The 17,129-nt window shown below is 37.7% G+C and overlaps 1 protein-coding gene across 1 annotated transcript in view; it reads left to right on the forward strand.

Annotated features, from left to right (window-relative positions):
- Nucleotides 1-406: 406 nt before the first annotated feature.
- LOC137912988 (protein eyes shut homolog) overlaps nt 407-17,129 on the forward strand; it is a 113,658-nt gene continuing 96,935 nt past the window's right edge. The window contains exons 1-7 of the mRNA XM_068757121.1: nt 407-1,151; nt 1,725-1,841; nt 6,774-6,970; nt 7,786-7,913; nt 9,453-9,567; nt 11,397-11,556; nt 14,595-14,699. Of these exons, the coding sequence (XP_068613222.1) occupies nt 407-1,151; nt 1,725-1,841; nt 6,774-6,970; nt 7,786-7,913; nt 9,453-9,567; nt 11,397-11,556; nt 14,595-14,699 (1,567 nt within the window). The remainder of the gene's footprint in view (nt 1,152-1,724; nt 1,842-6,773; nt 6,971-7,785; nt 7,914-9,452; nt 9,568-11,396; nt 11,557-14,594; nt 14,700-17,129) is intronic.

The raw sequence follows: 17,129 nt of genomic DNA on the forward strand, positions 1-17,129 counted from the left end.
GAGAGAATATTTTACCCGACATTGTCACTCTGTAGAAACCTCAGGCAGGCCGAGGCTGCTGTGACACACGTGGTGGTCAGCAGCGCTGCACACGATTATGACAACGCTGCCAGATTTGCCGAAGTCCACGTGTTACAATGAAACAAAGTGCTCATGACAGCAGTATGGCCTCCACGTCATTTTATAATCAAGTTTGAAGCACAAGAAAAGGATGTGGAAGAGATACGTGCTTGTAGAATCAACTTTTTGTGTTGTTTGTTTTGCTTTCTTGCAGATAAGTCGTGTGGACCTCCTGGAACGAATAAGGAATTGTCGCTTGTAACATAATACAACACTTTTTCCTCATCCATCCAAGTTGTGACAACAAGTTGCAAACATATTTGAATTAAATAGACAGAGTGTAAACATGGGGGTGTCATTGTTGCAGTTGATTGCTGTCTTTGTTGCAGCCCACACAATCCACTGCCAAACAATTTGTAATAGAAAAGCTTCCGTTGAATGGCATCTTAAACAGCGCACAATCCAAGTGACATGGAGTCTCATAGGAAAGCTTTGTGGCAGCGCTTCTGAATGCTGGGCTTCTCAGGGGCAAGACAAGTCAACTGGTGATCCTTTCAACTTCCCACAGATATGTCCACTTCAGCTGCAATATGGAGACAAACTAGTGATGTCTGCCGATGAAACGCTGCGGTCATACGGCATCAGACTGGTCAACGTGTCAAAAGACGACTTTGAGAGCTGTTCCACAAATGGGCAGACAAAAGATCAGCTTCTTTTCCCTCACGATATTAATGGAACTGAGCCTGTTGAGGGCAAGTGGCTCATTCCGGGTCACCATTACCTCATCGCTGTGCATGAGGGAGAGGCACAGCCGTGCACGCTTGGCTTAAGGCTCCACGTGTCTGTTAAAGCACAGCTTTGTCAGGCTTCCGCCCTGCTTCGACTGTGTTCCGGGAACGGTGTTTGTCAAACAAGCTTCTGGGAAGGTGCATACGGCTGTCGATGCCGCCACCACTATTCTGGGAGGTTCTGCGAAAAGTCCGAGGCTTGTTTGGTTAACCCTTGTGAAAATAAAGGAGTATGTTTGAGCGATGGATCCACAGATCCAAACCACAGAACATACAAATGTCTGTGTCCTCCACATTTTACAGGTAAGGCCAAAACCCACTGGACTCTCTCCTGATTAACAACCAGAGGGGAAATGTATAAAAAATTATACTTGATTCTATTTTTCTTTAAGATTTGTTTTGCAATGAATTTAAATCAGATTATTATTTAGTGTTGTGAGATGCCCGCATGAAAGGATTCTATCTGTCCATCATATATCTCTGTTGTCTGAAATATGAAAGGACTTTACTTTCATATTTCAGAAACTAAAATAGAATATATAAGTATGCGTTATTCATGTACTCTTATAGTACATGAATAACGCATGTATTTCCATGCTACATTCTTCATCGCACATTTATTTAACACATGTGAATGTTATTCAGCACAAAGGCCCAACACTTGTACTATGTGTGTAAATATATATATATATATATATATAAGATTTTTTGTTATGAATCCCCTCTTAATCATTATCTTAATCTCTTTACAACCAACATGAATCTCTTTCATATCAACGTCATCTACAATAATGATCAACATTTCAAAATTAAGATAAATTGCATGTTAAAACTTTCTGTTTTTGTCCGCGGTAGTTAAAATGCCTTTTGTTTCAGGAGTCAACTGCTCAGAAGTCATTGGCAAAGAAAACTGTGACATAATTTGCACAAATGGGACATGTGTTCAAGTTTTACCTTCCACATTCAAGTGCATCTGTGACAAAGGATTCGCTGGTAAGCAGCTTTTTAATTTTTTTTTGCTAGATATTGGTTTAGTACAGATGTCTTTTAATTATCTCGGTCGGTGGGTCAATTCCCAGCCTGTCGGTCTTCATGTCAGTGTAGACTTGGTCACTGAACCCCAAGTTGCTCCCAGTGGCTTTTCCACTGGTGTGTGAGTATTGGTGTGAGTGGTGACCACTCCTAATGAGCAGGCGGTGTGCATTGCACAAATGTCACCACTGCATGAAGGTTTGTGTGAATGGGTAAATGCTGGCTTGTATCGTAAATCACTTTGATTCGTCAGTCAGCTATGCGGTTGCAGTCCATTGACGGTCACAGATGATATTTCTTGCTTCCAAGTTTTGTGTGTGCAACCGTGTCATTTGCCTCTAAGGGGCAACTATCTTCGGAAAAGGTCAAAGCAGAAAACTAAAAAGCCATATATCGTTTAAAAAATATGCTTTTCCTTGTGGGGTTTAAACCTGGTGATGCTCTCTGCTATATTTGTCATGATAATATGATGGCCACTCCAGATCAAATACATGGGGTGGCACTGGCTCAGTTGGATGTGGCTCAGGTTGGGATCCAGAAGATCAGCTGTTCAAGCTCCGGCCAAGACAAAATTATGGCGGACGGATTGGTGGCTGGAGTGTGGCCAATCTACCTCCTTGAGCAAGGCACCGTTCCCCAGGTGCACTGATCAGGGCAGTGCTTTCACCCTATGCCCTCTCCATGCATGTCACAGGGCCCCTACATACTTGATGTATCTGTGTGGATTGTTAAAGGGGCCCAATAGTAGTACGGCGTAAATGACATTTCGTGTGTGCACTGATGTGGGATATACATATGACACTATAGAGTTGTTAATCCTAAACCTGTGACATGAAGCCGTAAATGGCCAGGGCTAACTGAGAATATCACAGCTGATGAAATAAAGGTTTACAGCAACAATTAAAATGGGATTTATCGTTCATTGTTTTTGATTGGCATATTAAAGCATAACTTTTATATTGACTATATCTGTGAACTTGCCAGAAAAATACTTTCATGGTTTAAACATAAAAATATGCATCATTTTTTTATGTTTCATTACTTAATGCACTCTGGTCTTCAAAAATCTCATCTGCACTAGTGTTTAACATTCAATGTCTATTCTTTCAGCTATATTTATTTATCTTAATATCCACTTCGGCTGAGTCAATCTTCATGCAAGCCTATTCCAATATCTGTCCACCTGGATCATTTATGGCATGGAATCAGACACGGATGCATTATATTTTTATCTTCAGATACATTTTGTTTCTGTGTCATTTTCACAAGTTTCCAGTATTGAGTAACTCTCATGATCTGGCGATGGTGTTGACATTTCTGTTTCACCCTTTTTCTAGGCAATGAGTCTAATTTGCTTCAGTAATGCACAGTTAGGTCAATGGATATCAGAGAGAAATGGGTTACAAGACCTGGATAGTTCTACGGTTGCCCTGGATATCACTGTCTTTTGGACAACAAAGCCTGCAATGAACTTTCCAGAGTAAAAACTCCAGGTGGCTCACGTTGATTCATTGTTTTTAGGAGCACAATTTGTCCTGGCAGCATTCCTGATGTGTCATAGCTTTGCCTTTTCCAGTCCAGCCCATGCTTTCAGCTTATTATTTTGGAGAAGTGGATTCAAGGTTACTCCCAGTACTGTCATACTTCTAGAACTGCAGTAACAGATTAAGTACACATAGTAAAATAAGAAAGTACATTATTGGTAGGATAAGAGCACAACAATGAATGTATTTAATATGATAAAGAAAGATCTGTTGGATTTCATCTCCTTGAATGTCATGGCAACCAGACATAGAATAAACTGATAGCTGCACATTTATAATATATTATATTCATTAAGGGGTGTTGAAATTGAACATTTAATGATAAGGCTGAAAAGTATTCCAATATTAACATTTAAAATATTGTCTGTCAGGTAAATGCTAGATCTTTTTCCTTTAGATATCACCCCTCCACCATCCTTTGGATTCCTTCTCTGTTCCTAAATCATCTATACAAATAGCAAAGAATTATATGCATATAAGCCTCCTGTTTTGATAATAAATACACAATGAATCAGCGACAATTATGAGACAAACATTTCTCGATGATGTTAAATGACGTTTTTTTAAGGATAAGCCTTCAGTGATAACCTAACATCCAGCTGAGGAACTGCAATTTTGCTGTCCAATAAATAACTAATATAACAACGTATTTGGTAACGCCGAGGAAAGCAGGTGGCATTTTTTACAATGCCACCTGCTTTCATCATCTGCTTTGAAGTGACAATTGAAATGATTCACATCAGAAAGAAATTGGTGAGGTACTCTCACCCTCTGGCTCTGCAGCTTTTGTCTAATTTTCTTCCAATTGCTGCCGATCTCTCAAATAGGCGGAATCCATTCGGTGCTTCCGCATAGTCACAGTGCCCTGCTGTCGCATCAGCTTCTTGGGAGTTCTGTGAAGCTTGTGCCTCCTCTACCTCCCTGCTGCAGTCGCCTCATTAATCAATTGGAAGTTAGTAGCTGCTCTAGCACCGGCTGCCCTCATAGGCCAAAGTCTATGTGAACAGAATAATGAGCCAAACTCGAGGGATATTTCAAATGAGATTTTCTTTTGCGTTGACTCTACTCCGTGCTGCCTCCAGGGTATTTGTTGCGAGGTATTACCGTCGCTTTGGGGTCATTTCCATTTGATACAAGGTGCTAATTGTTTTTTGACAATCTTGCTGGCAGTAATATCAAATGCTTAAAAGTTTAATTTTAATTATAGAAGAAGTCATCACCCTCTTGGTAAAAAATTTAATTTGATACTGGTACAATGATGTTTCTTTAGATTGGAGCGGGTCAGAATCACTGCAGTCGTAAGTGGGTTTGACATAAGCAATGCGTTGAATGGCCCTGATTAGTAAATGAACGAAAATGAACAAATATTGGGCAATTGTGTCAGAATAATGAACATGCTGTTCTTATCACATATGTGACTGCAGGAAGCATTTGAAAAAAACTTAGTGAGTTGTATTGGCACCAAGTTTTACCTGACCTGTTATGAAAACTCAATTTCTGGTAGAAAATGAGTTGAGGAAAAATGCAAGCCCTGAAGTTGTGCGCAGTAAGATTGATGCCCACAGAAGAGGATATGAGGAGCCTCTGGGACATGAGCGCTTGTATCAGCAGGGGGATTAAAGGAACTATGCAAAGAAAGAGTCACTGAAAAGATAAATGTGTAGGCACCTTGTGAAGAACACAAAATGAAAACCCTCCCAAGGGTATAACTCATTTTTTTTCCCACCTTGAACCTCCAGTGAATTCAGTCTAATTTTATACCTTGCATGCAATGTCACTGGAGCGTTACATTGATGCTGGTTAAGCTTATGGTGGTGAATGTGTTGGTGCCACATGTTACAGAAAGCTGCTTGCTGCAGCTCAGTTCAGAATTACTTTATATCAGAACGGGCAGCACAGAATAATTAGTGTTTAGTCCTCTATGAAAACCATTTATATATTTATACATATCAGAGGCAGCACAGTGGCTAAGTGGGTAGTTCTGTAACCTCACAGCAAGAAGGTTCCGGGTTTGATTCCTGTCTGTGTGGAGTTTGTTTTCTTCAGTTTCTCCAGTTTCATCGCTCCTTCAGAAACAAGCAATTTAGGTGAATCGATCACTCTGGATTGTCCATATAGGTGTGAGTGTGTGCATGAGTGGTTGTCTGTCTCTGTGAAATTGTTATTATATGAAAGTGTTAAGTGCTAGAACAGTTTTTTTTTATTTTATTTCGTGTTATAAAATCACACATGGTAACTGATACAGGCTGGAAGTACATATCTGATGTGTGCATTATTGCGCTTAATGCAAAGTGACGAAAGAGGCCTCCATTCTGTGCATGATAAAGCATCTCCGTCATACCGACTAGAAATCACATCAGTCATGCAAGTTCCTATGCGTGTCATATGGGTTCAGTAGTTTCAGAATACTTTATTGTAGATTAATATTTAAAGTTCATATGTAAATATTTCTTTTTCAAAGAATACGGTGGAACCTTGGTTCGCAAACTCTACGTTTCAACACAATGTAAGAACAAATTTTGACTTGGATGGTGAACAAGCTTCGGTTTACGAATACCCAATTCCCGCGCTTGACGTCATGGAACTCATCAGCTTCGTGCGCAGTGTTGTTCGCACCATACATCGTTGTGCTCTATTCTTTGATACGCGTGTTTCTCGTGCCTTGTGGGTCACGGGTGTTGCCAGTCCCAGCTGACTACGGGCAAGAGGCAGGGTATAACACAGAGACAGACACACATTCACACACACACTCACACACTACAATCATGAGAGATCAATTCACCTAAATTGCATGTTTTTGGAGGTGGGAAGAAACTGGAGATGGAGAAACCCCACAGGAACACGGGGAGAACATAGAACACAGACGGGGATCGATCGCGAAATCTTATCAGTGTGAGGAGACAGCGCTTGCCGCCCTTGTTTCCTGTTTATTGTTTGTTAAATTTACCACAATTATAGCTCCCATTAAAGTAAAAATTGTTACTGGTAGTGGGGCTAAGAAGCCTAAGAGTATTCAGAGGAGTAGTCTTCCTCCTCCACTTGCCCCACACACTTTCAACAAATGCTTTTCTCTAATTAAGGTATTCTTTAATTACTTCATTTTTGCCAAACATTAACACATTAAAAAAAAAATTAAACAAGTGTTTCCGGGGCTGAAGAACAGATTAACTGGAATTACATTAATTTAAATGGGGAAGAAAGATTTGGGTTCACGAATGCTTCGGGTCACAAACGGAGTCAAAGAATGGATTGAATTCATGAACCGAGGTTCCACTCTACAATATATCAATCAGTTTTCACTGATGGAATACAAGAGGATTTTGCATGCAGTGTTTTTGTCATTTTGCAGGCCCACTTTGTGAGAAGAGGAAAGCCCAATGCGATCCAAATCCATGCAGAAACGGTGGTCTGTGTGAGGAAGGTTCCAGAGGATTTGTTTGTCATTGCCCCCCAAAATTTGGGGGCCTGTACTGTGACTCCAGTGTCGACAACGACTGTATGCCATATGCATGTCAGGAGGAACACATTTGCCCTCCTGGGCAGCATGTGAGAACTTTTCCTTATCTGTTTTATATCAGTAGAAAACATGAAATGTCATATGGAAATTAATATAGTGTTGTGAAATAAGATCAAATATCTTTATTACAAGGGCTGCAACACCAATACATATTTCCTCCTGTAGATAAGTTATGGCGAGGCGTGTTTGCTTCCTCCAGCATTCTAATTGAATGATTGCATACGTGAGTGCCAGTTTGAAATGGTTCTAATCAACAGTTTTTTGTAATTAGATATTTGCTGCAATTTGCTGCAAAGAAAGTAAATTGTTAATGGGATTTTGTTGTGTGTGTGTTTGTACTAAATGTATTGCATGCATAAGAACTGTTGGTCTGGTCATGCATTTTGAACAGGCAGTCGAAGCTGGGAAAATGCAGTAATGGTTTAATTGCTTTTACCTGACCTGTGTTTTGTGTTGTTGCCCTGCACATTTTCACAACTCACCTCAAAATACTGTATTAGATTGTACTAAATGGTACCATTAATCAAAATACCGTCGGATTATGCTGCAGCTTGAAAAATATTTATTTCTTTTTTTTACACTTGGATTACAAATGGTTTGCATTTATTAACCTCTAAGGATTTATTAAGATCGTTTTAAACACATATAAAACCCATTTTGACTTGCCTACTTGGACCTGATTATATTTAATTTTAAAGATCAACCAATAATATTGAGTCAGGCAGGGCAGACTCTTATTATTGCTGCAAATCATTATTTCCATTAGTGATATTATGTACTGTTTAATGTAACCCTGTTTTCCCCAGCTGACAGATGACCTGGTTTGTTTTGCCTATGTGTGCAGGCCTCTGAATGTGTCTGTGCAGATGGTAATGCAGTCCCAGCATGTACGAGGCAGCAGAACCCATGTAGCCCATCACCATGTCTCAACAATGCCACCTGTGTGTCCAGGGGAAATGATTATGTCTGCAGGTAAAACACATACAGAGGTCTAATGGAGGACACTCTCATAGTCCCCTTTCTAGATTTGAACGAGTCTCCCATTGAGAGGAGATAATAAAAATGTTTTGTTTTGTGTCTTTTTCCATCCTTATGATGTGATTGGGATTTTCGTTTGACTTTAAAGCTGTAGATTAAAGAACATCTTCTTGGTATATCAAGCAAAACTGTGGGCTTGTAAAAATGTACCCTTTTTAATTTGTATTATCTATTATCAGCAAATAACATGTAAAGACAAAGATCAGCAATGATGTGATTGATTTAGAATAACTCCACCATTGTCCAAAACAAGAAAACACAAAAACCTTAATGTCACACTGAATATTACATAGTCTGAAAAATTAGGAGCTGTTGTATGTTGCATTATTGTCATGTTATCTTGAATCAGTCCTACATCCACCCTGAAGCTGAAAAAGGCTCCTTGTGTGTCACATGGGAATTAATTCATAGCTAAAGAAAATAGTCTTGAGCAAAATCTATTGTTTTTGTTACAAAAACTATAGTACACAGCAATGTTAGGCAATAGTTGGCTTTTTTATATATATATAAACAATGTACTTTACAAAGTCAGAAAGCACCGTAATGGAAACGATGAACACATTGTCATTTCAAGTCATCTTATGTCTTTTTTATTTAAAAGAAAAGAAATTGTAATGGTATATATATATATTTTTTAATAATACATGTTTTCCATAAATCCTTTTGCATTCAGTTTGAAGTAAATAACAGTGATAAATAAACAGACATGCAAATGAATCTTCAGAATAAAATAGTTTTTATGTACTGTAGATTTCGCTGGCTCACAGTCTGACTTTCATGCTCTCTCTCTAAATATTCTCAAGCAACATCTGTTTTTAAGCCATAAAATCTTGTTATTGTTTCTTGAGGCAGCGCAGCCATGGTTTTACACTAAAATGACTTTATAGTCTATTTTTATGTACAAATATTTTATAGTTCTAAATATATAATGAGTATAATTACTAATGAGTGTTATAGTATCACACGCATTTGTAAAATAAATACAAACTAATACCCAACATTATCATGCTTATATAGTTTAAATAGAGTTTTGATGCATTAGACTGCCAGATCATTTCATTTGAATCATGGCTCCAAGACTTCATGTTAAATCAATGAAAATGTGATTAACAGTTTAACAGTAGATAATGGGCATGCATGATCTGTTAAAGGTAATCTCTTAGGAAGTTCTAATTTAATAAGAGGACTGACTATAAGATAACCTGATGACCATAATAAAGTGTGTATTTGCTATATATGTGAAATTTAAGAAAGCACAATTTTCACACTTGTATCTAATTCTAATCTGTCATTCGTAGTTTGAAACAGAACCCTCGCAAACTTGAGGAATATTTTGCTCACATTATTTTGTGTCTGTATTACAAACAGGTTACACATTATTGCTACACACATCCTGTCAGATAAAAATGTGGCTTGTTAGTGCTCAAGGCTCAGGGTGAATTGATTTTGATGACACTGACCTCATTTTAACAGATGTCTGCGAGGGTTTTCCGGGAAGAATTGTGAAGAAATAATTGACTACTGCAGGCTGCTCAATATCAACTGCCTAAATGAGGGATTGTGCTTGAGGATAATTGGCGGATATCAGGTGAGTAATTCAATAGTCAGTCAGTCCTAATGAAATAGTTGTGAGTGCGCACTGCCCCTTAAACACAGTTTGAACACAAATTTAAACATTTTTTTGTTTTGGTTGTTTTCAATTTGAAACATTTTTGCTTGCTTATTGTTTTCTAATGTAACTTTAATTGAATTGAATGCATATTTTACAAGATATGATTTTTTGAGAAAGCCTTAATTATAAGTAAAAAGGACAATCTGGCTTTTTTTTTTTTAATCCAGACGGGACCCCAGATTGCTCTAAATATTTAATAGGATCTAAATTAGACCAAAACTCATCTTCAGATTTTTTTTCCCATCAAGATTCATCCAGCTGTATCTCTGTAATCCTGCTAAAAGCAAGTGTACCCCCATTTTTCGTAAATTTGTGCCATTGATCTGATCTGGATGAAATTCGGTGGTCACCCAACATGATTGTTTCAAGCTGCATTGACTGCAATGTTAACAAAAATTTCAAAGTAATCCTGAATCCAGGATCTTTTCTGGATCTTCACCAAAATGTAATCATCTTTTTCCGGTAACATTACCAATATTTACTACAAATTTAATCAAGATCCGTAACTTTTTGTGTTATCTTGCTAAAAGTCAAACAGACGGACAGATAAATGCCGGCAAAAACATAACCTCCTTGGCGGAGGTAGTTGCAATTACTTTCAATTAATTGCAATATTTTTAATGTTCTGGATGAGACATGATAAAATCAGGAATTATGAATATCTCTCATTTGCGTCATTCGCATTATTTGTATTTTATTTACAATTTAACATACTATTATGTTTGAAAGCTTGAATGATGTGATTTATTGTTAATGATGTATTCGCCCATAAAACATTCAATATTTGTGTTTAAACTTAGAGATACGGTCTATGGAATGGATTTGTTTTTTAAAGCTACTTTATGTTATAGCATAAAAAGCCTTTTTCATCTTTGGTCTCTCAAATTCTAAACATTCATTAAATAAACAGAGAATAAAAGGGAAAAGAAAGTGAATAAAATGCCTACAAACAGAATAATCTGATTCTAACCATTTAGTCATTAAGAGCAAGCAGATGCATGAAGACAGATTCAAATTACATTTTCTTTTCTATTCGTCAGCCTCCTCAAAAGTCTGTATTTTTAGAGTCTGAACCTGCTCTGTGATGTCCCATAGCTCCCGGTCATCAGTCTTACTGCTTATCTTAGCTGGTTCTCTATTCTTCTCCATTATCGTTCTCCCCGATTCATATTATAATAATCCAGATCTGGATCCATGTTCATAGAGTGGTGAAGTATCATGGTCATCCATGCTTAATTTAAATTTAGATTATTCATTATTTAATAGACACAACCCTAACCCTACACGCACACACACACAGTAAATCAGCCGTGGTACCTAAACATTAAACTTGCTATTGATATAATATTACATTTTGTCAATAATTTTCCTTGGCCCTGTATTTTAGCACGTCACACTTCTAATTAAAAAATTAGTGGAGTGAAGCCTACAGGCTAGGTCAGGCAGATAACGTGATGTGTTGCAGACATATGCCTCACTTTACTCAGTCGTCACAAACTCACCCTCCCAATTAGATGGTTTATTTAAGCTCCTCATCCCTGCCTCTGCTTGTCAGTTCCTCTGCTGCCTCACATATGTATCTGTGTCCTGTTTTTTTTTTAACCCCAACAACACCCCAACATTCACATATTTCAAAATCTGAGCAAATGAAAGCAAAACACTCTTTGCAAGTTGAGGAGTCCACCTCAGCTGACTTTACGTAAAGCATCATCACATCATTAATGAAGTGTATTTTCTTCCTGAAGTGTCTTTGTGCCCCAGGATGGATTGGAGAGTTTTGTCAATATGTGGGCAACGCCTGTTTGATAATCCCACACAGCTGTTTGAATGGCGCGACATGCATCACAACAAATCACCCACCTTCCTCCCCACAGTATACCTGTAAATGTGCCATTGGCTTCACAGGTGAGCTATTTACACTTTATTCTATTACCCATTAGTTACCTGTGCCACCTCACAATGTGGATCTTGTGCTTGAAATCTGCATGATGATAGCAGGTTCATTTTGCTATGCCAAAAATAATTGGTTGGCATGGTGGTCATTTTCAGAATACATTTCTGCAGCATCACATGATCATTATCATCTGATTATATTTTTTCTTTTCACTGTTTACAAACTGCAACAATGTTTTTTGTTTCACATAGGATGCCTTTAATTTAATAAACATACAATAGTGATTTGTTATTAATTATGATCAATTAATTATGAATATAACAAAAAGGTGTTCCAACTTTAAGTGAGAAGGGGCCCTTTGGAGAAAATGTTCACTCTTGGTGGAGGGTCTCCCAGAGTTTGCTATTGTAATAAACCGGGACCATCTGTTCCAGAGTACGACGAGGATAAATTATTTTGGGAGAGTGGGTCACATCTCGATTCATGCAAAGACCTCTGACTCTCTACATTGATTAGACATTAGTCAGCAGGGCAAATATGACTCATTCTTAAAATGTCAGGTTTAGGTTTGTGTTTGTAAGGGATTAATGTCTTGCTGATTCACAGGCAGCTCAAGGGCTATTTCTCCTTAACTGACCTCTGACTCCTGATCAGCCGGAGGACGTGGTCAATAAGAAACAGAAACCCACTCCTTTTTTTTTTTATTATTATCATTAGCAGCATGAGTGGTAGCTGTTGTTACTTTATTCCTTAGGCAATTTAGGGAAACAATTAAACCGAAGCAAAATCTGTTGAATTGGATTGAAGAGAGAAACACTAAATCCTCCAAAGGATATGACACAGATTCAACAAATTAGTTTCAAGAGAGAAACATCTGGTTCTGATTTTTCAATGGCTGGCTAGCCACATAACTTAAGTAAATGTCTTCTCTTGATTAACACATTTTTAACCTTGAAGCATATTTACCAGTCGACGTTGACGTGTTTGCTTGACATTTATCAGGTCTGCAGCTGATTTCATTAAATCCAAGCACTCCAGCAAACTGCTTCCTGATTAGCTGCCAGCTCTGACCATTGCCAAAACTCACAAAGCTATCAATGACAAGTGTTCAAAAAAAACAATTTTAGGTTGGGAACGAGTACCTTGTCTTTATTTTGTTTCCTTATTTCAAACAAATTAACAAACAAATTTTTGAATCTCCATCAATTACTGCATAACAATTATATAATTATATACTATTCAATGATTTTATGTAATTATAAGAACATTTAATAGGCCATCCATCCATTTTGTACATTTATCATATATCTTTACTATATACTGATTAATTTACTGATTATTCTACATATAATTTTTAGTACTTGTTTTATCCATCCATCCATTTTCTTGTAGACGAGACGACCTCAATTGATGGATGGATCCATTCTGTAGTTAATAGGATGAGTGTCTTTTTCTCTTATTGCAGATAAAACACATTTAATAAATACAATCTACAATACTATATATGCACTGTTGTATCGATTACCTGAATTTGAAGTTGTTGTTTTTGCCACTGAAATAATAATGGGCACAAAAGCAAAATGTGTTTTTTGCAAAGATTTAAAAACAGATCCTTTAATTGATCCTGACCTGTTACTATTTAATTGATGATTCCCAGACTTTAAAAATGTTTGCACATTGTGTTACTTCAATCACCATATTCTTTGTCAGTGAAAAATACTTTGCTACTACTTCTAGCCACTTTGCTGAAACCCTATTTGTCATTTTGACATTTTAGTTTTAGCACTGATTAACAAATGAGATGCATACTAATTAGTGCACTTAACAGTTTTCATTGTGCATTTTGGACTGTGCCAAGACATTTTGCTGCTGATTGAAATGGAATTAATTGGGCCACAAACATTTCTTTTTATAGCCTTCAGAGTTTGAATTGCTGTAAATGTGAGGCATATATGTTAACATATCCATAGTTTTAGCTTCAGTTCCTTAAAGTATATGGGCAAAATAAAAACAATGTATTGGAGCCCTTTCTCCAATGTTGCTTTATAACTTTGCAACATAAACATAATGAGACGTGCTGCATCATTACAGTTTCATAAAATGATTTAAGTACTACATAATTAATTTTATTCACAGCCATAAATGAGCAGAGACATTTTTGAGATTTCGTAAGGACAGATATGTATAATTTGCTGCCTCACAGCGAGAAGCATTCTGTATATAATGACCTGTAGCAACTACCATGCTGATGACATCAATCATAGCGTTTGTGCTGTAGCATGAGGCTGTTGCTGTCAAGAAAGAACTTTCACTACATGTCATTGTTGCTCCGTTATTGATGATAGGACATTTTAAATTAATAACCTGCACTAGAAGACACTCGCTACCGACCGCAGCTGTAAAACTAGCAGCTGCTGAGGCAGCTGAGCACTAAACAAATCTCCTATCAAGCAACCTGCAACCCCCACCACTTCAGCTCTCTTTAGGTGGGACAGAGTTATTGAGGGTCCAGTTTCTTTAGAAGAAAGTGGGTCTGTCAGAGCAGCGGTATATTTTCACTTGCGTCTCTGTTTTTTCCAGGAGCTCGGCACCTGAATCTTATTAAAGGGATGTTTATTGCTTATTATAGTTTATTCTGAAAAAAAAGAAATGTCAGCAGAGTTATGGATAATAATGTTATTATTATTATTATTATTATTCCATTATTTCCCACAAGTATCAGTTGTAGGATTTGGCTGCTGTAATATTTTGTAATAAATGTTATATTTTAATAATTTTCTCCTCAGATGAAAGACTATCAAATGTTTTTTTTTTTACCAAAATCAGGTCTACAATATTCGTATTATCTGCTATCAGGTACCCTCTGACCTAGCCGCATGAACAGACGAAAACACTGTCGATGTAAAAGGGTTTCGGCTCTTTTACTGATTCTCAATTGTCGCGCGGAAGCACAGTGTCCAGGACGACCGAGGCCAGCCCACTGCCCATATTAAGATATGTGATATAGTACAAATGTGACTAACTTCAATACATTTTCTTCTATTCTCAGGAGTAAACTGTGAAACTGAGATTGATGAATGTGACTCCAGCCCCTGTCAGCACAATGGCACATGCTCTGACTTGGTGGGCTACTACGAATGTCAATGTCTTACAGGTATATTGAGTTTTGTCCAGAACTCAAACTTTGTATAACAGTTAGTGGTTGCTGTGTTGGCTTTGGTGGCTAACTGTTCTGCAGAGCCTTTTCATTTATGTGCAGTCAATGAGGTCTAAACTCCTCAGGGCCCTTTGGACCATCTCATTGTACACAGAAGGTGATTAGCCTGTGCCGGGGGTCCCGCTGTTTGTGACGAATCCTGCCTGAGGGCGCCAGACCAGAAAAGTCTACCTGATTTAATTTATCACATGAATCATATTTATTTACTTTGCTAAACAATTAAATTAAACTTTCATATAAAATAAATAAAATGTGCTTGTGATATGATCAGTTTTGCATATAGAAGTATCAAATAACAACAGTGTTGTATTTTACGCTATCTATTTAATGCATATTAATTAGTGTCAATTAGTGATTGACAAAAATCACCACGCTCATGTCTGAACCAAATGTGGGTTTCGTAATATTAGATGATGAAACTGCCATTAATCAAATTTCCCAGAAATCACTAATTATGCTTGAGCATGAATTTGGATTAAGTGAATTCAAATTGATGAAACCGTCTGAAGAACTTTGTTTTTTGGTTGGGTTAGTGTCTCTGCTCATGTAGAATGTATAATAGTGCAACTCATAATAGTTTAAAAGACTGTGAATGAGTTCAGTTTGTGTCCATCTATCTATATCCCATATTGTTCAGAGTTGTAGAGGAGATGGAGACACGCAGTGGGTAGGATATGGGGCAATGTTGGACAGGTCCCAGCCACATTCAGACAAATAGACGGAAAGTCATACCTGCAGGGAACTTAGAGTTTCCGCATCACTTAATTAGCATGGCTTTTAATTTCGGGGAAAAACTGAAAGAACCTTTTGCAGAAAGACGGAGAAAAGGTTTCAACCAATAACTTGTAGACCTTATGAAAAAGCCAACTTCATAGCCTCTTTGTCTCTCTCACAAAAGATGAAGATGTCTCTAACAAAACATAGCATCATTATAATGGCAATGGTGTGTGTGGTTTTCATTTTCCCAAAGACCAGAGTGGTTGTGAGTGTCCATAGGGATGTTGTGGGAAGCATCTTGGCAGAAATCGTGCTGTGGAGTCAGAGGAATGAGGGGGTGTGATGAGGAATATGTCACCGTGGTTATCAACGGGAGCTTCCTGTTGCACATGTCAAGTGGAATTGGACTCTTAAGATTCAAGAATACTCAAGAATTATTGTTAGCCCGGCAATAACACTTGACCAGAGCACTGATCAGGTCTGTAATTATCCACTATTTTGGGGGAAATAATTAAAATCTTCCAATTTATATAAACAATCCTTAATTGCACTTTGTGGATCAACACACAAAAAAGAGCATAAAACAATTAAACAGAGGTCAGTGTTGTTTGACCGCTGACTTGACACTGATATCCAATCTTAGACACAGGACACATCATGTGCACAGAAGGTACTTCCTTTTCTTTGCAGCCAGAGCCTTTGGCTGCTCTCTGAAGCTACCCCTGAAGCTGCTTTTGAAGCCTGCCATAATCCCTGATCATGAATGCCGAACTCCCTGAGTAAACTGTTACTAGATGTGGCCATAGATCCATGGTAGCAAAATTCCATAAAGCGTACACTGATTATCCAGCCTTGCTACTAAATCTCATCTTTTATCTCACCAAACCAAAGCCGCTTCCACTCAAATGCCTCATCTGCTGCATCTTCTCCTGGTGAAGTGAGCTCTGCAGTCCTATAAAATAGTCTGTTGGGTGCTGGATTGCAATGCATCGCAAAGCCATGAGACATGAGCAGCATTGGAATGTGATGGCCTATGAATATCACTCTCCTGAAGAACTATAGTAGCATGCACTGGAGATTATGCAGCTCTGTTTCAATGTCGATAACGCTTCCATAATTTTAAGTTTATTTCACAAAATGTTCACTTTGCTACATCTCATCAAATGTTTGAATTAATGTATTGTCAATGTGATTTCAAGCATGTTGTACAACAGCATGCAAAGTGACAGTGTGGTGTTGCATAGAACTTTAAAATAATAATTACCTCCACCGGTGCGTTTGTTTGTTTGTTTGTCTGTCTGTTAGCAACATAACTCAAAAGGTTACAGAGGGATCTTGATGAAATGTTCACAAAATATTTGGAATTTACCAGGAACACTTGATTACATTTTGGTGCTGATCCAGAAGAGATCCTGGACTCTGGTTCACTTTGAAATTTCCATTACCATTGCAGTCAACGGAGCTTCGAAATTTGTTCCTCAATATCTCGGTTGAGTAATGACCAATGTTTATGGGATTTGACACAGTCATGTAGGGCGGTGAGCTCTATCTCAACACTGAACTTCATCTCGATCGGATCCAGATCCAGAATATATTACATTTTAACATTGAAAACTCAATTTGCGGATTTAAAAATCATTTAAAAATACA

The sequence above is a fragment of the Brachionichthys hirsutus genome, unplaced genomic scaffold (genome assembly GCF_040956055.1).
Source record: "Brachionichthys hirsutus isolate HB-005 unplaced genomic scaffold, CSIRO-AGI_Bhir_v1 contig_796, whole genome shotgun sequence".
NCBI classification, from domain to species: domain Eukaryota; kingdom Metazoa; phylum Chordata; class Actinopteri; order Lophiiformes; family Brachionichthyidae; genus Brachionichthys; species Brachionichthys hirsutus.